Genomic DNA, 21458 nt, shown 5'->3' on the forward strand with positions numbered 1-21458 from the left:
TCCAATATGCATACTTTTATGCAAGGCATTTACACTTGTTGGCAGGTATGGGCTGCTTGTCCAATATTGTAACCACGTTATGTGTGATGAAGCTCTCATGCAGTTTGTTGTAAGGCAATGAAGGCATGTTACACTGCCCTCTGCTGGTTGACAGTTGCCTCTGTTCAACATAATGCCTTGTGTCTTGTGATCTCCAATAACTTTGGTTGGCCAGATTCATATAATTGTAACACAGTTATGTCCACTGATATGGTCACGGATATATTGCAGAATGGACATGATAAGAAATAGGGTTAGTGAATATGCATTTCTTTCTGTTTATGCAGAATGCAAAATATTACAGTATAAATGAATTAAATGTACTGTAGGCTACTGTACACGTGAAATATGAATCATTACTTTTATGTTGCTGTCTTCTTCATATGACTGTTAATTCTACCTTTCTTGAATAGGGCATACAGTTTTATAAAGATTTCCCTTAAAAGTTCTAGTGACAAGAACACCTTATCGTTATCGTAGCTCAGTTGTTGTTTTTTTTATGTCGATGTAAAAAATACAATACAAATCAGGTCAGTCAATGAAGAAAAACAATTATTGTACTAATCTGGTAAAAATATTGCACCCACTTGCAGGCATTTTACTAATCAGTGGAATTCTTCCCATAGTTACACGTTTGAGCTATTAGTCTGGTTCTTCTGACTAATGAAAAGAATAGTGTGAGATGCACTTTATTTTGAATAGTATGTGTATGATGTTACTTTGGAGAACATAAAATATACTGTATTCACATACTGTATACTGTACATGGATTCTTAAAATGAACACAAAATCCAAGTATAATGACATTCCACTTATCTGTTAACTGAAAGTGTATTTATTTGTATTATGGGGCACTTTGTTTGTGATAGATGTCATTTAAATGCAGACACCTGAAGTGCATTATGTGTAATAAAATTCAGAGATTTGATCCTGCCATTAATTCTGTCCAAAGTTCTTCAGTTGTGCAGGGAAAAGATGAGTCGAGAAGTGGCTAGTTGCAGGCTGTCAACAAACTTTATTTTCTTCACAGAAATATGCAGAATATGAGCATAGCTTCCCCTTTTTGCTTCTGGATTGGAATTTGGAACCGACCTGTGTGGCTCAGGCACAGGTTTGGACCCCGCACCCTTGTCCTGCACCAACTTAAATACTCAACATTTCAAAGCCTTTTTGAATAAAGGCGGGCCGTACCCCATGGCCTGTTGACTAGTCAATACGGTGCAGCACCAGAGGGGAGGGGCTGTAGCCGGCACAGAATTAATACAACTTATAAAGTATTGCCTCAAACTTACAATATGATAAATCATTTTACAATCAATATTTCCCTCATAACTCAAACAATCATACTCATACAGACAACTCCTGTTAAAAATGGTTAACCAGAAGTTGTTTTTCCTCAGATATCATAAAACTTCTCTTTCTGAGCGGGGAGGAAAACGGAGGATTCCCTGAGAAGTCTTCACATCCTATACTGGTTAATCATGAATATATGTTTCTGCTTGCCACATTTCTCATCAACGGCCTATTATGGCAAATCCTGGCAATATAAAAACATATAGGTCTACTCATAACCAGACCCTTTAATTCACAGGGATCAATAATTCGTTTATGTGGTCATGTGTCTTGGGTCTTACATGTTTAGAGCCCAAACCATTTCCTTTATCCCATATTAGAATACGTCTACTTGTTGTCACATCCCTCACTAAAAGGCCTTTTAATGAGAGATTCTGACAACCCCGACACACACTCCAATTATGAACATTTGTCCTTGGGACGTTTAGGGACAGTTTAGAGTGGCCTTGGGGGGTTTTCTCCTGGCTACATTTAAACATGCTAATTTACAATGCCCCAGACCATGGTGGCTGTGACCACAGCGCAGAGATAATCCCACGCAGTTATATTTCCTTATCAAATGTGTGTACATCTCCCATTTTCACATTCCCCACTGGGAGGCGTCCCACCCGGTGTACAGAATGTCAAAATACAGAAAGCGCACTTTAATCTTAACTTAATAATCAACAGTCTATTTGACAAGATAGTTGAATCAGGTTGGGGAACTGGAGGCATGAGACCTTCCCAGACGATCAAATCAACATACTCTATTGTCTTCGACTGAGCCTCACAGAAGATTCCCTGCACCTTAAAACTTGAATGCATAATTAAGCCAAGCCTATGTAAATATCAGCATTTGTTGCCAGTGAAAGCTCTGTTGTCTGTGAACTGTGGAATTTACAATTCACTCAAGTCACTGTGATTTCCAGATTAGCCCCTGATTCACTCAAGTCTCGGTGACTTCGAGTTTTAGCCCTTTGTACTCTGCTTTTATGACTTGTACCCCATGAACATGACCCAAAATATACCACAATCCAAAAGTTGCCAGATCATTTATTTGTGACTCCCAACAAACAATAAAGTGTACTCGTTTTCAGTCATTTCTATATAAATTAAATACAAAATGCATGTCAGACAATTCAGTAATAGAATTCATAGAATAGGAGAGTCAAAATAAAGAGAAGAAATACTGAACATATATTTTTAAGAGGCGCTACATATTTACGGTATAACTGTATACGACAGCTCTGGTCCTACATAGCGTATGAAAGGAGTTCTCCTTGTAACGCGATGGACCAGAGCTATGTACAACACAATTATAGTGCGATTATTATTATGCCGTGTAAAAAAAAACATGTAAATTCCAACAAATTAATGAAAAATGTACGGTACCCTGCAAGCAAGCCAGGGGTGGGCCTCTGCAGGCTATGTGTGGGCAGTGAGGGCAATGCCAGCCCGCACTTAACCTGCACAGGCCCATAGTGGGATTGCCTAAATGAGGCCCACAGCTGTTGACTCATCATGGGCTAACCATGGGCGTACTGTGGGCAGCCTGTACGTGTGAAAAGAGCGGCAAATGATGTGGGCTGCCCACACAAAAACTGCATTGGGCCCAAAGGTAGAACTATGCTATGGGCCTAAACGGGCGTACTGAGGGCAGCCCTCAAAATTTGCCGCTCTTTTCACCTTTTTTTATGTATTTATTTATTGTTCCCGCCTTTTCATTCACTACCACCATGACTACCACTGGACAGCAGCTAATGACAGGAGGAGATGAACCAGTGATTTGGACATGACTGCTATTTAATGGTGAAATGGTACAGTAAGGACCTGCTTTTCACATTAATATAAGATAATAGCCAATAAGATAAAGCATTTTCTGTTCTTTCATTTCTCTTAGCATTGTTCACACAAACCACAAAGGGTGGATATTGGCATTAGCTAACTTAGCTAACTCAACTTGTTAACTTTGGCCATAGCTGGCCAGCTGTTAACACCAAGTTATTATTGTAAACTTTGTGAGCTTGTAGATCTGCTATTTTCAGGTACCAAATACATTGTGCAATGGAGCATAAATACATATCTAGCTAAATTAGCTATTTATAAAACAGTGTAAATTATATGTGAATTATTTCTTAGTAGCTATAGTTTGGTTTGTGTCAAAACTAGTGAGAAATGGCTAACAATTTGTGCACACTCACACACACCATCATAATGTTGCCCTAAATATTTTTCTGTTCCTTACTTATTTTCCTAAAGTTGGATGAGTTTGTCAAAGATAACCATATAGCCTACATGGAATCTGACTGAGTGGGTCATGTCTTTTGAAAGTATGTACTGTAATATGAATTTTACTACACATGACTGTTGTTGGTATTTATCTCATATTAGATAACCACATTATCCCTTTGAAACAGGCAGCCTTTAAAAACAGCTTGTAAAAACAGTTTGTGTCTCTGTTAAAACAATATTTTGCAGAGCAACGGATTGACACAGAGTGCTTCTTTCTCCTGGAATGGAGAACGCATTCTTCATACTGTATTAAGCCACGGCTGAAATTTCAACGACACCTGCTTGAGGTACACCAGAGTAGGTCTAAAGAGACAAAATGTGTTATGTGTGTTTCAAAATGTAGTTATTAGTTAAGGTATTTGGGGATAAAGGATTTTTTTCTTTTTTTCCTTAAAAACTGGGAATTGCTCCTTTCATTGCATATCAGGAAACTGGGGCCTGTAGTTAACTTCTGGTCTAAATTGTGACATGCATTTTAAACCCCACTTTGAACTGGGGACCCCAACAAAATAATCACATTTGAATTGATGACCCCCTAAACATATTATATTTGAATTGGGGACCCCCAAACCCTGACAAGCACATGGACTGTTTGATTCGGTTCCATTGGTAAAATTGTGAAAGTGGCAGATCTACAAGCTCAGAAGTTCAACCGCAAACTGGTGTTGTGAGCTTGTAGATCCCCTGGGGGTCCTGACCCACACATTGAGAACCACTGGATTAACCACTGGGGTAAACTATACTGTATAGTAAGTGTATGCAGTGTTTTGTGTAATTTTTTCTTTTTTTTTCTCCTTTATTTTTTATCATTTAAACAATGTAGCTCTGACCCTGGTGCTAATAAATTTCTTTTCATACTTTTATACTTTTCTATTATTCTAGCCCCACACCAGAGCCTACTATTTTGCTGCAGCCCATACCAGCACCAGAAGACTCACCACAACCAGTATTGCCTACAGACCAGCAAAAAGCTTTGGTGGAAGATGGAGCAACATTCGTAAGTTCACTTTGTCTGTGCGAGCAGCTTTGCAGCCTTGCTTCATTGACCGTAGGGAGGGGAGGGTGGTCTAGTCTACATTTTGAAATTAATGTTATGTAGTTTTAATTTATTTTGCCTTCTCTTTTTTATTAAAAAAATATCTGTTAGATCTTCAGCAAAATATATAATGGGAAATGTTTGTTTTGTGGTCTTCAGAAGAAGCTCTCCTGATCAATCTCTATATCAATGGTCCATATACTGTATGCCCACCTGATGGAGGAGCGCTTTGGAGAGAAGTGAGTATTCTCAATCAAGATTAAGCCATTTTTTAAATATATATATAGCCTGATTTAGCCAGACTATATACTCATGCCGCTAACTAACTGCAGTATATATCCCCACCTTGTTTTAACATGGGTGGATTGTCTAGCTGAGCTAGACTAACTACTATACACTATATCCTATAAAATGCACAAAGCAAATTATGAACACACATTGTCAACTTGGTGTTGCTGCCTGTTGTGTAACGTGTGTGTGTTCCTTTCTGCTTATTTCCTTTACTTTAAGATGAATGGTTCACCCCGGGGAGGAGTCATACATAAACCAGCATCAGGGTATCTGGAGGAGCACCTCCACAATGTCTGGAAAAGGTGCCGACAGCGCTAGGGCAGGCAGTTGAATTCACCACAAGAGGGAAGAGACCCTAGTCATCCTGCCAGGTACAGCAAGATCAAGGTGTCAATACAATGTAGTATATTCAACTCACTTGCATTTCGAAGTGGATGACTGTATGCTCTTTGCAACAAAGAACTCTACATTGTAAACTCGGATGTCTTCATCTACCACTATTTTCTAAGTGAGAATGTATTATTTTCTCTGCTCATCACAGAATCAGATGTAACTGCAGAGCAAGTCCTGCAAATGTCAGAGTGGCTGAAAAACAACATAAGTCCGGCCGATACATTTTGCAGACCTCCATTTATAGGGTACAGTGGATACGAGAAAATGGGACAAAGCCAATCCAAGCCATAGTTGAAGAGTTCCTGCGTCACAGTTCCAAGGACACGGCATGGTGAGCTTTTGAATTAAATTGATTATTGTTTGTTCCTTAGGGCATGGTCAACCAAAGTTTAATTCTACCTGTGGATTCTGTGAAAGCTTTTCAATGGGAATGAAGTTTAAAAATGTTAGCACAATGTGTGTGTCTCACACACACACACACACACACACACACACACACACACACACACACACACACATATGCAGATAATCTAATAATTATGTTTTTATATATTTCCAGATGAATACAGCCACGAGAAAGGACAAGCCTGGGTAATGTTTGTGAGCAGTACAAGAAGAAACATCCTGGAAAATTGACTCATGGCTCAAGTCACAAGGTGGGCTGGTGGTATAGGGGACTTACCGTTGACGGCTGACTGGAGGTTGGTTGTTTTGTTGTTGTTGTTTATAGTTTGTTTAAAAAAACTATTTGTTAAAAATGTGTGTGTTTTTGTTTGAAATCAATCACACAATCTTAATATTCTGGGTCCTTCGTTCCACAATCCACCCCACCCAGATCAACACTTGACAATAAGCTGCAAAGTTAGTCTGTGCTATTGTGGACATTTTATTTTCTCTTTTTTTTCTTCTTTTTTATTACCCACAGTTGCATGTAGTGCTGAGGTCTGGGTATAAGGAGTAGTTATAAGGGATTTAATTAAGAGATGAATGTAAATAATGTTATCCTAATCCCTGAATACTCAACAAAGTAAAAGTACAAAAGTATTGGTATCAACATTTACTTAAAGTACCAGAAGTAGAAAGTACTCATTATGCTGGATGTCCCATTTCACAAGTTTTCAAATGTATAAGATCTTGAAAATTGCAGATCTATTAGCTCACTATGCGTCACATCACAGGCTTGTAGAGCTCTTTTTTCAAATGGCCGAAATGTATAGGCTGAGGTGGTCAATGTATGTTTTTTATAATAATCAATTTTCAATTTAAAATGATTGTAGTGGAATAAAAGTATAATGTCTGCCTTTTAAGATATAGTGAAGTAAAAGTATTGAAAATTGGAAACCCCAATGTTCTACTGAATGTATGTTGTGTTGTTTTATATTTGTTTTGTATTTAATAAATACATTGATTTTAATCCCTTTGACTATTGTTATTTATTGTTTATACATTTTAGATGAATAATAGTTTTTTTTTTTTTTCCTAAAGTGAACTTAAGTTACAGTAGTTGAAATGGTTTAAACATAATTATTGCTACAATAGAAGAAATAGACTACAAAACCATTGTGGGCATAGTCAGGGCCTAGTTAGGGCAGTAAATAGGGCTTCCTGAGGGCCAAGTGAGGGCTGCCTATTCAGGGCCCCCAAGTGGGCCTATGCCGGCCCAGTGTAGGCTTGTGAGGGCAGCCCTTACTTAGCCCTCACAATGTGAGGGCTAAGTAAGGGCTGCCCACGCAGGCCCAGCACTTTGGGGCCAACACTTTGCCGATGTTCAAAACCTCTCGGGCCCAGTGTGGGCCGCCTACAGGGGGCCCTTTGGCCAGTCCTAAGTGGGCCTGGACAGGGCCAGTGCAGGCTTGCTTGCAGGGTAGTCTAGTGTAACATTTCAAGGCCATTTAATTTCTACGTCAGAAATTACATTTACATAACTGTCAGTCAGCGTAAATATTAGACCCCATGACCCTACATTTGATGACATATCCAATCAGATCTGTTACATCTGACGTTCAACCAATCGCGTTCTCTCGGAGGCGGGACACAGGAAGTAAACGTCCTCTGCTGGCTGTCAAACAGAGAGCGATCGAGAAGCAGAACAGAAGAACCCGTTGATCCGCGATCAGCGAAAGAAGCACAATTCACAAGTTATTATGGCTGCCCTCACGATTTGAGAGCCACCAATTCGTCTTGTGTTGAAGGAAAGGACACCTCACGACATAGAGAACACCTGGAAAGCCTCCACGCACGGCACGGGTCGTTGATGAAGTCTGCGTTGACAGCTAGCTACCAGGCTAATGTAAACTCTACGTTAGCTAACGTTATCGAGCTATGCAGTGTTTTCACTGAAGATTGGATTACATTGAAGCATAAAGGACTGAAACCCGAAGATGACAACGTGTCCTGCCAGGTAACAGCACAACAGTGGTTCTAAAAGTGGATTCCAGGGACTCTGTGGGTTCCTTTAAGAGGGTCTAAATTGACCCATACAAGTCTGTAACTCTGACAGTGTACAAATGGAGAGGGAGGGGAAGAAGGGGAGACCTTGCAATTTGAAAGTTTGAGAAACACTGAAGTACAACACCACTTTAATGTACCTTTGACAGCACAGCACACACACGGGCGAAGTTACCTGTATTGATATGACATGAATCACTGTTTGCACAGTGCATTGAAGTTGCATGTGTGGTGTTTTTTTTAATGTACTTTGATTGATTGATTGAAGACTTTATTAGAAGTTTGCATAGGAAAAAGTACAGTTTCATGACGGTACAGTTCACTGGTACAAGGTCTACTAAAAGGAGATCCAAGAAAAGACTAAGCTTATTTTCATAGGAAACCATTTAAGTATCTCATATAACATTGAATGACACACGGATAGAACACAGTGCTATGCAGTAGATATAGTCAGGGGGGGAAATGTAGCCATGTAAAACCAGCTCACAACACCAGTGGTGGAAGAAGTACTCACAGTTCTTACATTGAGTAAAAGTATCAATACTGCAAATTAAATATACTCTGTTAAGTCCGGAATTCTAAATTTACTCGAGTAAAAGTACACAAGTATTTAGTATCAATGTACTTAAAGTAGCAAAAGTAGAAAGTACTGTCCATGTCCATGTCAAATGTGCCATTTCAAGCATTCAAATGTATAACAATTTTTTGAAAATTGCAGATTTACACCGAAATGTATAGGTCTATAGGGCTGAAGTGGTTACTGGTTACTCGTTACTGTATGCTTTGTGTAATAATAATAATCAAAATCTACAAAGTAACTAGTAACTATAGTTTTCAAATAAATGTAGTGGGGTAAAAAGTACAATATTTGTATCCGAGATGTAGTGGAGTAGAAGTAAAAGTATTGGAAATTGTAGAGTACGTAACTAAAAATTGTACTTATAGAGTACTTAAGTAAATGTACGTAATTACTTTACACCACTGAAAACCAGCACACAACTTATGTACAACTGTCAGTAAGGGAGTGAGGGATAAATCAAATGAGGCATCACATTTTACGTGGTGAATGGTGATTCCCAGGCCACCCATGCTAGAGGGCCATTTGATGCAGTGTCATTGACATTATAAGAAGACAAACAGACTGGCATTACATAATCTCTTACCTCAGAGATTCTTAAAGTTTTTCATTGTAAGGCACCAAAGGATAATTCAGTCACAGAGCCTGGAGCCTTATAGAGACTCGGCCAAGTTAACAGAAAGATTAAAGATGTTATTTTCAGAGTCCTCCAGTGACCAGTTGGAGAAAACTAGGACACATTATAATGCAGTAGTATCACAGCACATGCCTGTATTTCTGTTATTAGGAATTTCACAGTTTATGTATTTATTGAATAATATAATTATGTATGAAAGCCTGCATAGTTGCCTGGCTCAGCTCCTGTGATAGAGGTTGAACCCCTCCACAGGCTTATCCCACTGTTGTCACATGACATTTTGACATTAATTGAACTGATTTCCCATTAGAGCAGAAACAATACTGTTCTATGTTACGGCTACAACTCTTCACTTTTGTGCAAGAAAGAGAAAACTCACATGATCCTTCGTGGTGATATGTTTCTGTTTCATGCATTGTGTAACAACTCATCCTCTGTGTAATTCACACAGTGTTATAATATCACTGGACACTTCACTTTTTTCAGTCTTAGGAATGCAAGAGTGTGAAATGCGAATGCATGCATAGCATGTGACGTGATTGTTTCATGGAGTATTGCACATCTAAAGTGCTGTCAGTCAGATTGTTTCTTTTCCCTCTCCATTGGACACTCCACTAGTTATTCTGTCAGCATTTAACTGAGTCGCAAACGGTTTGAGAAGAAATGTCTACATTAAGAGCAAATAGAAATAGAATAGAGCTTTTACAAATATTGAAACAGCATAACACTTGGCTGTTTGAACCTTCTGCTCTTTTGTAGGCTATCGATTATTTTCTTAGCGATTGTTCTATCAATTACTTTGTTTGATTAATCAAATAATCAAGAAGTCAATCAACTAAATATATTAGTCTGATTAACCACATTCTATTTTTAAATGTGAAAAAACTACCCTCCCCCAATTGAAAAAAAAAAAAACATTATTGATATATTTTAACAGCAATCTATTAAGTTGGTTTGTTTGATAATGATGTTGCACCCCTACTATGTTGTGAAACGTAGTTCATGTACAATACAGTGATACTGCAACCAATAACCACAGCCATGTAAAATACTATAGTGCTCAGCGTCCGTCCGTGGGCACAGACTGAAGACATTGTACAGTATGTTACTATGGACACGCATACCTGCTTGTTGATTTTGCATCATGTGTCACAGAGCCCGCTGTTGATTCCTCTTCCGTGTTTGACGCCAAAATACGGCATTGTTGATTGGAAAATGACCGGTCAGTGACCTGTCAACAAATGTGTTACCCCCCACCCTCCCCCTTCAACTCAGCTGTTCAGTGCAATGAAGACTGCATCCCAGCTCTAAGAGCAAGGAGCCATGAATTCCATCTCTCCCAGTGCGGCTCAGTATGTGGGGGGAGTGGTGATGCAGGATGAGCTGGTGGAGACCAGGAGGCACCAGGCCCCGGAGCGGCAGGGCATGTTTGGCCTCGGTCAAGGCCAGAGTCCAGACGCCAACAACAGAGAGGCAGCTGGGGAGCCGGATGAAGTGGACAAACTGAAAGCCAAGCTGATGTCGGCGTGGAACAATGTCAAATATGGTTAGTTTTGTTGTGTGATATCCTGTAGGGAACAGTGTTTGTTTATGACTGTGCGTTTGTAAAGGATGTGTCCATTCATGTACAGTAGGGCATTCACCAACTATTCGAATATTCAAATATCAAAGTCACTATTCGATGTTGTTCACCGAAGTCGAATATTCGTTTATTTTTTTATTGTATTCTCTATAGTTTATAAAGCTTGGCTAGATAGGAAGTCATAAGAATGAGTTGTCAATGCCCCTGGTGAATGAATTTGTTAATGCTCTATACCAGGGGTTCTCAAACCTTTTTAGGCCGTGACCCCCAAAATAAACATATTTGAACTGGGGACCCCTCCCTGACAAGCCCTTGGAATTGTAGGTATTAATGTGACTCGGTTCCACTGATAAATATTGTGAAAATAGCAGATCCACATGCTTGCGAGGCGTTGTGAGCATGTAGATCGGCTATTTTCACAATGTTTGCCTCTTGCTTACTTAATATTTGACAGTTTGGCCAGTCCTGTCGAATATTCGACTATTCGAATACTTTGAGGTTGAATAATTCGAATACTAAAAATCACTATTTGTGAATGCCCTAATGTACAGTATGTATGTGTGTTTTTAAATGTGCATATGTGAGACAAATCTTTTGCCTTTTGTGAAAGACCTTTCAAAACATTATTGCCTCAGTTTCCCTGCTTGCCCTCTTTTGTGATTTTCTCTCCAACTGCTTCTCTCTCTCTCCCTCAGGCTGGTCGGTCAAGACTAAGACCTCCTTCAATAAGACCTCTCCAGTCACAATCTTGGGACACTCCTATCTGCTCAACAGTGAAGGTAAGATGGACACAGGTGCTGATAGATGTGGAGCTCATGTTGACATATACTGTATGTTTTCAAAGGGAAGCTCTCTCTCTACCCTTCTTTTTCTTCTCTTAATTAGTGTGGTTGCTATAGGCAACACACTATTGTATTCGGTCAGAGAATTCTTTCCCAGCAAAGTGAACCTGTGTTTTGTAAACTTCCTGAGTAATGTTATCCGGGTTGGGCGTTTATTCTGTTGGGTGGCTGCACAACAGAAAAGTGGAGCTTTTAGTCGAGATTTCTTTTCCCAGCAAAATCAACCTGCACTTTGTACTGTACACATTCTGAGTAATAATGTTATCTGGATTTCCCAGGGAATTCCTCGTGACTCGCGTCACAGCAACCATACTTGCAATTTCCCAGAATTGCATCTTTCTAGTTCCTTTATTGTGCTCTCTCTCTCAGATGAGGTGGAGCGTTTCCGCCTGGCATTTGTCTCCAGGTTGTGGCTCACTTACAGAAGAGAGTTTCCTCAGCTGGAGGGTTCGAGCTTGACTACAGACTGTGGCTGGGGCTGTATGCTGCGCAGTGGGCAGATGCTGCTGGGACAGGGCCTGCTGGTCCATTTCATGCCCAGAGGTTTGTCTCTCTCTACCATGCACTCACAGTTTCTGAAACTGAAAATCTGAAGGGCATTTAGTAGGGCATGTACTAAAACAAATTGCGCTACATGAGTGGAATGTCATTACTTTTAGCAATTTCTTTCAAATTAATTAATAGAATAATTGATAATAGTGATTGATGTGATGTGATGCTTGGCACACTCATTGAAAGAAAGTGCAAATCTCACCTACAGTATCTGTCCACAACGCCTAAAGCAAACAAATCATTACATTTAAAACATTTCCATGAATAATAGTCTCAAGACACGATACGCAACTAGCTGACCTCATTGTACCTTTTCTTGTCTGACTTGTTCTTTCATTCTCTAATCCCTCTGCTTTTCGGTTTGTCCCTTGTTCTTCTGTTGCCACAAGCCTGTCTTTTTTTTCTTCTTCCTTGCGTCACTTCTCTCTTTCTTTCGCTCTCTTCCTGTCTATACAGTATATATTTCTTTTCTACTATATGCTTGTCTTTTATTGTTGTTGTTACTTACAGATACACTAGTCTTTAGCTGCCTGCTTACTTCATTTAGAAATCTATTTGTGTTTTGCAGCCACGTTTCAATCACAAGCATTTTTGATGTTCTCTAGATTGGGCTTGGCCAGACGCACAGCAACTGGCCGATGTGGACTTTGAGGTGTTTCGACCACGCTCCCCAGCCCGTGCTGTGGGTGTTCCTATCCCCCTATCCTTTCAGTCCTTTGGCTCCCCTCGAGGTCCCAGCAACCCCCAGAAGTCCCTGACAGGCGAGCAAGCACCCAACTCTACCCAAAAGAAGAGACCAGAGTCTGTGAGGGACAGGCAGGTAGAGCCCATCCATCGCAAGCTGGTGACCTGGTTTGGGGACCAGCCTCCCGCACCCTTTGGGGTTCACGAGCTGGTGGAGCTTGGCAAGAGTTCAGGAAAAAAAGCGGGAGACTGGTACGGCCCCTCTGTAGTAGCACATATACTAAGGTAAGTACTGATGCTTTACTAGATTCTGAAATGGTTTACACATTATTTACACACGATGGTAACCATTAAAGGGAGTTGAAATAGATGAAACACATACCTGTAATGATGACGTGCCGGGCAACAAAAATGAGCATGAAAATGTCTCCAATAATGTATCAACACATTAAAAACAAACAAAATAACACCTTTCAGCCACATATTGATACTGTAGCTTAATGACATTCATCTATACTATAATTTTGCGAATGTCTGACTGAGTGAGTGAGTGAGTGAGTGTCTGTCTGTCCCAGCGTTTCTCCTCGGTGGCTGGAGCAATTGCTCTGAAATCGCATCACTATCAGCATATGAACACACCTGACATAACTGTGAAGGCCGTTTGTCACTTTCACAAATTGTATGCTGTATATTAGCATTTTTATGGTGTATCTATATCTATTTAGCCTACAGTACCTTTTGTGACCACACATGTTAAGGGAGGGGCGCTGTTGTTCAGGCCATGCACAATCACACACAAACCCACACACACACACACACGGGGGGGGGGGGGTGCAGGCAGGCGGGCGGGGGGGGGGGGGGGGGGTGGGGGGTTCTGACCCTGTTACAGATGTTGTCCAAAAATCATGCAGATCGGTACACAGTATCTCTTTAGCCGTTAAAAGGAACGGGTATTTCTTACATTGATGCTCCTACATATTAGCATGCAAGCACCAGTTAAAGTTACTTTCCATCCCTCATATACTGTGTGCACAGTGCACATCCCATAACCCACACACTGCACATCATTTCGGAGCTCATATCTTTGAACGGGTAAGGGCTAGTATAAATAATGCTGTAAATATTGCGAGTTCAGAATTGGTCAAACTGACAATCAAAAATTAAAGGACAACCCTCCATTATATTTTCCCACCTAGTATTTTAAGTGTGCTGAACAATTAAAACATTTTCTTTTCCATAAACATTTTCATATCGACGTATCCTTAGGACAGACAGATTTCTTGCCGAAACCTTTTCTGAATCCTCTATGGTTGTGTTCTTTGAGAATCACAAAGACCATTTTGGTCCAGTATGATTTACCCCCTCTCAGTGTCTCTTCAGCGTAAACTGAACTCAATTCTATTCCTAATGGTATCCCATAGAATATTTACTGTATAAAGACTGTAGAATACACAATGTTTACTGTCCTGGTCCTCTTGTGTTTGCAGGAAAGCAGTGGCCAAAGCCTCAGATGTCCCCAATCTGGCTGTTTATGTGGCTCAGGATTGTACTGGTGAGTTTGACAACAGACTGATTTTGATATGCTCCCATTGTGTAAAGTGTGTTGGTGATGAGTTTGACATGCTAACATTGTGAGCATATCAAACGTAATGAGTGTGTATAATTACGTGTAACTAATGTGCAGTGGTGAGTTAGCAGCCTCTGAATTAGTGCTGCACTATATGTTCTGCATCTCACATGATAAGTTTAAGTTACTCAGTAAGTCTCTGAAGTATTTCTTTGCCGTGAAGCAAGCAGCCCTTGGGACATCCTTAATTTGTGTGTGTGTGTGTGTGTGTGTGTGTGTGTGTGTGTGTGTGTGTGTGTGTGTGTGTGTGTGTGTGTGTGTGTGTGTGTGTGCGCGTGCGCGTGCATGCGTGCGTGTGTGCGCTCCAGTATACAAAGAGGATGTGGTACGCCTTTGTGACCTTTCTCTGAACCAGAATATCCCTGAGCCCCCCTGTCAGTCTTGGAAGTCGGTCATTATCCTGGTACCTGTTCGACTGGGAGGAGAAACACTCAACCCCTCCTACATTGAATGTGTCAAGGTCTGCATACCCTTTCACATACAGCACATAAACACTCATTCATTTATTATGACATTTGTTGCTATGGATACGCTGTAGCTGTATTACAAACACATCTTAATATCGAACAGAAGTGTCACTGAGGCTCCCGTGGATTGATGACTTCCTCTTCTGTGTTTGAAATGGAAGCACAGTGTTGCTGTGAATAGAATGTCTGTTCTTTATCTCCACCAGGAGACATGCATTTCGTGTGTGTGTGTGTGTGTGTGTGTGTGTGTGTGTGTGTGTGTGTGTGTGTGTGTGTGTGTGTGTGTGTGTGTGTGTGTGTGTGTGTGTGTGTGTGTGTTTGTGTGTCCACAGCTAATCTTGCACACTACTAGGCAGCATCATATTTATTGTGCACACTGACAGCAAACCAAGCTCCTCAATTCTTGAATACTCGAATAGTACATTTTATTCTGTTAATAATTGCAGAGCAATCTTCTGGCTCATGGGATGTACTTTACTTGAACTAGCTAATTGCAGACATGCAAGTTTGCCGGTACAAGCCAACATCAAACTATGCATTCATAAATATGACACTATGAGCTCTATTTTCATCCATGACTTACCCTTTATTTCTAAACTTTTTTTTCTTTTTACTATTTTGAAAAACATTAACTTCAAATAGCCGATCAACAAGCTCACAACGTTTCGATGTAGATCGGCTAGTTAAACTATTTAAGATGTTTTTCAAAAATAGTTAAAAAAAAATGTTTAGGGATAAGGGGTAAGGCATGGACGAAAATATAGCTGTATATCCCAAAACCCAAATTATGAGACGTGCATGTCCACACACACTCTTTTGCTCCTTTTACAGAGCAAAGTACTAACACTCTGCAAAGCTTGCTCCAAGATGGATACAATCTTGAAATAACAGATATTTAGAGTTGCAGAACAAATTTGAAAATATCATGTTTCTGGTGATGTGATCAAGACAATCGTGAAGAAGTGGTCTGATGTACAACTGGTGATCATATGCCGTGCTGCTCTTTCATGGCTACAGATAGTAATTTAACTGCTTACATCGCTATTATTATTAGGACTTGCCTCCTGGGCTGGCAGAGAATTGCATTCAACTGAGTGCACATTTCTAGTTACAGTTATTTCTCTGATGATAGTAATGACTCATCTAAGACAATGGTTCTCAACCTGTGGGGCGGGACCCTCAGAAGGGTCCCCAAATTATTTTGGGGTTCCCCAGATGTTTAGCTAAATGTTAACATTGTTTTGTCAGTAAACGGACCAACATACAGTATAAATGTATACAGGCTGCGCATTTCTAAAGTGACAATTTAAGCACTTTAAAGACCTTTTTAGTACCTCTGGTCAAATTGTCAAATATTAGAGGCAGAACTTGTGAAAATAGCCCACAACTCCTACAACTACAAGTGCTTGTGCAGGGTGGGGGGGTCCCCAGTCCAAATATGATTATTTTGGGGGTCGCACCCTGAAAAGGTTGAGAACCACTGGTCTAAGATTGGATTACAATTAGCTAGTAATAATCTAGTATTCTCAGTTCCACCTGTGAATGGTAATCTGTATATTCCTCTCCAGAACATCCTCAATTTGGAATGCTGTATTGGAATCATTGGAGGCAAACCCAAGCATTCACTGTATTTCATTGGCTTTCAAGGTAAGAAAAAACTGGCCTTGTTTTATTCTTTATCATTATTTAAAAAGGAAGACGTTATTAGCAAATTCAGCACATAAGAGTCTCTATAGTAGATCACCACTTGATTAATTAAGTTTGGCAATGTAGCATGTAACGTATTTTTGGCTTCTGGATCATATATATTTTTTAAAGTGGTTAATGGTTCCCTATCACAGCCTAAACCTGTGCTCAAAGCATTGCAAACCCATGCTTCGTTTGTTGCCCTAACCATTCCTTCAACCTCCAATGAAGCTTTCCACTCCTTGTCCATAGTCGTAGAGGTTTCTAATTCTTGGATGCTAAGTGTACCTCTCTTTCTGTTTGTTACTGTAGATGAGCAGCTACTCTATCTGGATCCTCACTATTGTCAGCCTGTGGTTGATGCTTCACAAGCCAACTTTCCACTGGAGGTTAGTGTCTCCCTTTTCTCTCTGTCTTATCTCTTTCTCTCTCTGTCTCTGAGTTGATCTCTTCTCTCTGCACCTATTGACGTTTGGGCATTATAGGTGAAACATTATGGAATATTTACAGCACCTTTTATCTCTCTCTCCTCCTCCCCCCCCCCCCCCCCCCTCCTCCCTCCTTCCCAGTCATTCCACTGTAGCTCACCCAGAAAGATGCCCTTCTCTCGTATGGATCCAAGCTGCACCATTGGCTTCTATGCCAAGAGCAAGAAGGACTTTGAGTCTCTTTGCTCTGCTGTCAGTGTGGTGAGTGAGTGTTTAGTCTCATATTGCCTCATAGAATATGTCACTTATTGACCCCTTGGGCTTAATCCACATTGTATTTGCATACCAGTTTGCATTTAATAAAATAACTTTCCTGCTTCAATCATATCAAGATTAGTTTTACAGTCATTATTTTCACAGGCAAGCAGGCAAAGGTAGCCGTAGTGGAGGATAAATGTAATTTACCCACTGTGACACAGGACAGGTGACACCACCTGAGCTTATTTACAAAGAAAGTAAAACAACAGAAAATAAGACCTACAAGTACAGTAGCTGCTTGCCGTGCATTTTCATCAGTCCTCTAACATTCCTTCTAAATCCAAACAGTTGTTATATGTATAGCAAAAATCTAAAATGTCACAGATGCTTTCCTAAATTTAATGGACTAAATCAGTGGTTCCCAAACAGTTTACCGAAACATAAACTAGTGTGCCATGAGACAAGTCCAGGGTGGATTTTGTGACATCCACAATTTTTATACATTTATACAACTATTTAAAAAAAATCTGATTCGACCTGGTGTCCCTATTTTGCACATTGCGTTGGGATGGTGCTGATCTGCTATTTCGGCTATGAATGCAGGTGTGCTTTGAGAGTTTGATTCACCCATTGCAGTTTACAGTTTACAGTTTAGGCATTTAGCAGACGCTTTTAATCCAAAGTGATTTACAATAAGCAGATAAAAACATCACAATAATAAACAAGATAATATGTCAGTACATTAACAGCAATATAACAATGTAAATGGATATCTATCTAGAGAAAACACAATATAATCAAAGTTCTAAAAAAACAAAAAAAACAAATGCTAACTAGCTTCATGTATGGTCATTGATTTTACTGTAGTGCTAAGAGTTTGATTGGTGATAAAACGTTTGAAAACCATTGATCTGAAACAACTATATGTCTTTTCAGTATCTGTAACAGTCTGTGTGTCATGCCTTTTCAAGGTACACTGCAATTCAGCCTAATTAATTGGACACATTCCATTGAAAAGGCACGCCACCAGACATTGGAAAGGCTGGCACCAGGCGCCACGAAAGCGCACCTACCTCATAATAAATGGTGTTTTATCACTTAACTGATATAATCTGGATTTGTACGCTCTAGTCTAGCCCAATTACCTCTGATCCTATCTTTTAGGAATGCTTGTTTGGTCCTCTTACTAGTGCTAAGGACAGATTGTGTACATCGATCTTATTGTGAGCATTCTGCATGTGAGCATTATGCATGCTACAATCAGAGATATGCAAGTATCAAAATTAGTGCTGAAAAAATGTATAGTCCACATGGAGCTGAGAGCCAGTGTGCAGACTTTCTTTATTTCACTATTGATCTGCCATTTGTCCAGCACCAGCACTTTAGATTTGCCGCTTCAGTTGAATGGGCAGGTTTGGATCCTGACTGGCTGGGATCATTCATTCTGTGCAAGATGGTTAGAAACAACCTGTTTCCCAAAAAGGAAAGGAGTGATACCGGTCTGTAGTTCTTGACATCGGAATGGTCAAGTGTCAGTTTCTTGAGGTACTCTGGAAAGTCTGGATGACTTCATGGATGGAGTTGATGATGGTTGTTTTTGATAGATAGATCACTCAGTAGCAATGATATGAAGATCTAATTACTCTGATTACTGAGAGAGATAAAAAAAAAAAAAAAAACTGAGGTTTTTAAAAAAAGAGGATGGAGTGATTCAATCTATAGCTCGATCCAGAGATTGATCACTTCGAAAACCTGTCTATTTATTCTAATATAAAAATTATTAGCATTATCTCAGTATAATGCAATATTCTTTTAAAAACAAAATGTTTGGTTTAACAACTTCAAGATGCATGTCCATCCTTTCCCTAATAATTTATCACTTTTCTACATCTGCTCAGTATCTGCTTTTGTTTTTGTCACCAGGCTCTGTCATCATCCAAGGAGCGGTATCCCATCTTTACCTTTGTGGAGGGACAGGGTCAGGACTATGGACTAGAGGCTCAGAGCAGCAATCACACTAGCCCTGCAACTCATATTCTGCCTCCGGGCATATTGAGCAGGAGTAACAACATGGGGAGTACTGATGAGTTTGTATTCCTGTGAGAGACTACTATACTGAACAACTATGGAAACCGTTCCACCATTGACCCCTAGGGGGAAGAAGAGAGAGCTGCTTTTTTTGGCTTCTTTCAAAGGAAGGATTCTATAATCGTGTTGGTGCAACTTCAAGGTGGATTGTTGCTTTTACACCATATCACTCACCCTGGCCCATGGCAACAGAAATGTCTGTCTATTGTTACCCTTAAAGCGTATATCATTTTTTTCTTGCAACGCTATTTTGCTAATGAGGTGAAATATGGCTTCAGATCTTTGAAGTACTTAAGGAGTGCTTGATTTACTAACCAGACCCATTTACAGCAGCTTATTCTGTGTATTGTAAGACAAGATATATCAAGCACTCCCATTTTTTGTTAAGTTTTTTAGTATCCCAAATGTACAGTGTGCAGCTACTGTTGACCCTGGCTTGAACTGGAGACACTGAGGTTGATGTTTGGTGTGCATGGTATTTAATGAACAGACTAGTTGGTGAGATATTGTAAATATTGGAGAACACCTGTTCTCTGTAAAGATTAGTATTACTGTTGCAATATCTGCTTTACTCTCCCAATGGAGTTTTATTCTTCACAATCTCCATTTTGTGTGTGCGTGTGCGTGTGTGCGTGCGCGGCGCGACGTGTGGGGGGCATTTGATATGTGTTTAATAAGTGTACTGTTGGATTTGATCATATTTCCGTCCACAGGTTTCCAGTTCTACATCATGTCTTAAACAGCTGTCTTGCTAGTATAATAATTATGTTCTTAAAATAAGGCTATAGTAATATAGTCTTTTGACATTCTAATCAATTATGTCTACGATGAGTTGCTAGCGCTTATATCTACCATACCTTCACATCATTATTACAGGCCTTACATTGACCTGCCATCGGGTACAAATATAGGACAGTATGATCAGAAATAAATATATTGTAACCAAGTTCATATTGTAACATGAGTTACAATAACCCATGTACAGAACTAGAAGATATGGTTGTAGGACTTAATGAATATCTTGCTCTGCTGTCCCCTAGAACAGTGGTTCTCAACCTGTGGGTCGGGACCCCCAAATTATTTTGGGGGTCCCCTGTCCCCAGATGATTAACTTAATGTGCAACATTGTTTTCTCACTCAACTGTAAACAAACCAACATAAGGTTTAATTGTATAGAGTGTATATGCATATTTCTAAAGTGACAATTTAGGACTTTTTAGTACCTCTAAAATGACAAATTAAACATTGGCCATATTGTCAAATATTAGAGGCAAAAATTTTGAAAATAGCCGATCTACATGCTCACAACGCTTCGCAACGCGAGCCGTTGTGAGTATGTAGATCTGCTAATTTCACAATAGAACCGTGTTATACAAAATGTAATGCTGCAACTCTTAGTACTCGTCAGGGTGGGTGGGGGGTCCCCAGTTAAAATATGATTATTTTGGGGGTCGCGGCCTGAAAAGGTTGAGAATCCCTGCCCTAGAATGAAGCTCTGAGCAGGATCGTGTTGTCTTCATGCTTCTATTGCAGTGGTTCTCACACCTTTTCCTCATCAAAGACCCCCACATTAATGTGTATTTGGCTGTGGACCCCATCTGAAAAGATTTTGTGCCAGGGAGCAGGGACCCTCATACAAGATTTGTGTAAAATATTTGAAAATATCCGATGTTTATAGATTTAATTCAAACAGATTTTGATGATATATTAACTAATTTTGCAATACCCTTGAGGACCCCCTGAGGGGACCACTTTGAGGACCACTGCTCTATTGTATTGTCATTGGGTTTTGTTTGTTTTTGTTTTCTTGAAAGGCTACCATTAGTTGCACTATCACAGTGGATGATACTGATTAAACTGCACACTGAAATCCTTATAGTGAATTCATGAGTCCTTATAGAAGACAAAAATACAGGTGAGCTCAATATTATCGTGTCATTTCATTTGTGTGATGATATTGAGATATTTGAGATGATTGCACCAATCGAGGAATGTTTTCTTCTCTCGTCTTAAAAGGCACTCCGAAATTACCTTTTTCTATCGATTACTCACCCCATGGAGAGATGAATTCATGGATATTTTTTGTTGTTATCGCCTTCCTAAGCAAATAATTTGAGTAGACTATTTTTGTCTCCATAGGGAACAAAGCAGGCTCTTTGTCTTCATAGGGAACCACTGCTGGTCATCAAATTATTGTCT

General features: G+C 39.9%; 1 protein-coding gene across 1 annotated transcript; it reads left to right on the forward strand.

Annotated features, from left to right (window-relative positions):
- The first annotated feature begins 7473 nt into the window (after positions 1 to 7473).
- On the forward strand, positions 7474 to 21114 carry atg4da (autophagy related 4D, cysteine peptidase a). The gene is made up of 11 exons (XM_080722020.1): positions 7474 to 7784; positions 10321 to 10591; positions 11323 to 11406; positions 11839 to 12012; positions 12627 to 12990; positions 14193 to 14257; positions 14641 to 14792; positions 16368 to 16446; positions 16798 to 16874; positions 17055 to 17174; positions 19095 to 21114. The coding sequence occupies exons 2-11, from the start codon at positions 10369 to 10371 to the stop codon at positions 19272 to 19274; spliced, it is 1518 nt and encodes a 505-aa protein (XP_080578146.1). The 5' UTR covers positions 7474 to 7784; positions 10321 to 10368; the 3' UTR covers positions 19275 to 21114.
- The last annotated feature ends 344 nt before the right edge of the window (positions 21115 to 21458 follow it).

The sequence above is a fragment of the Nannobrachium achirus genome (genome assembly GCF_963921795.1).
Source record: "Nannobrachium achirus genome assembly, chromosome: 3".
NCBI lineage: Eukaryota > Metazoa > Chordata > Actinopteri > Myctophiformes > Myctophidae > Nannobrachium > Nannobrachium achirus.

Excerpts from the sequence above, each read along its gene's own strand:
- atg4da (XM_080722020.1), top strand. The coding sequence starts at position 10,369 with ATGAATTCCATCTCTCCCAGTGCGGCTCAGTATGTGGGGGGAGTGGTG. Across the intron at positions 16,875-17,054 it reads AAGCCAACTTTCCACTGGAG|TCATTCCACTGTAGCTCACC; the intron begins GTTAGTGTCTCC and ends CCTCCTTCCCAG. Across the intron at positions 17,175-19,094 it reads TTTGCTCTGCTGTCAGTGTG|GCTCTGTCATCATCCAAGGA; the intron begins GTGAGTGAGTGT and ends TTTTGTCACCAG.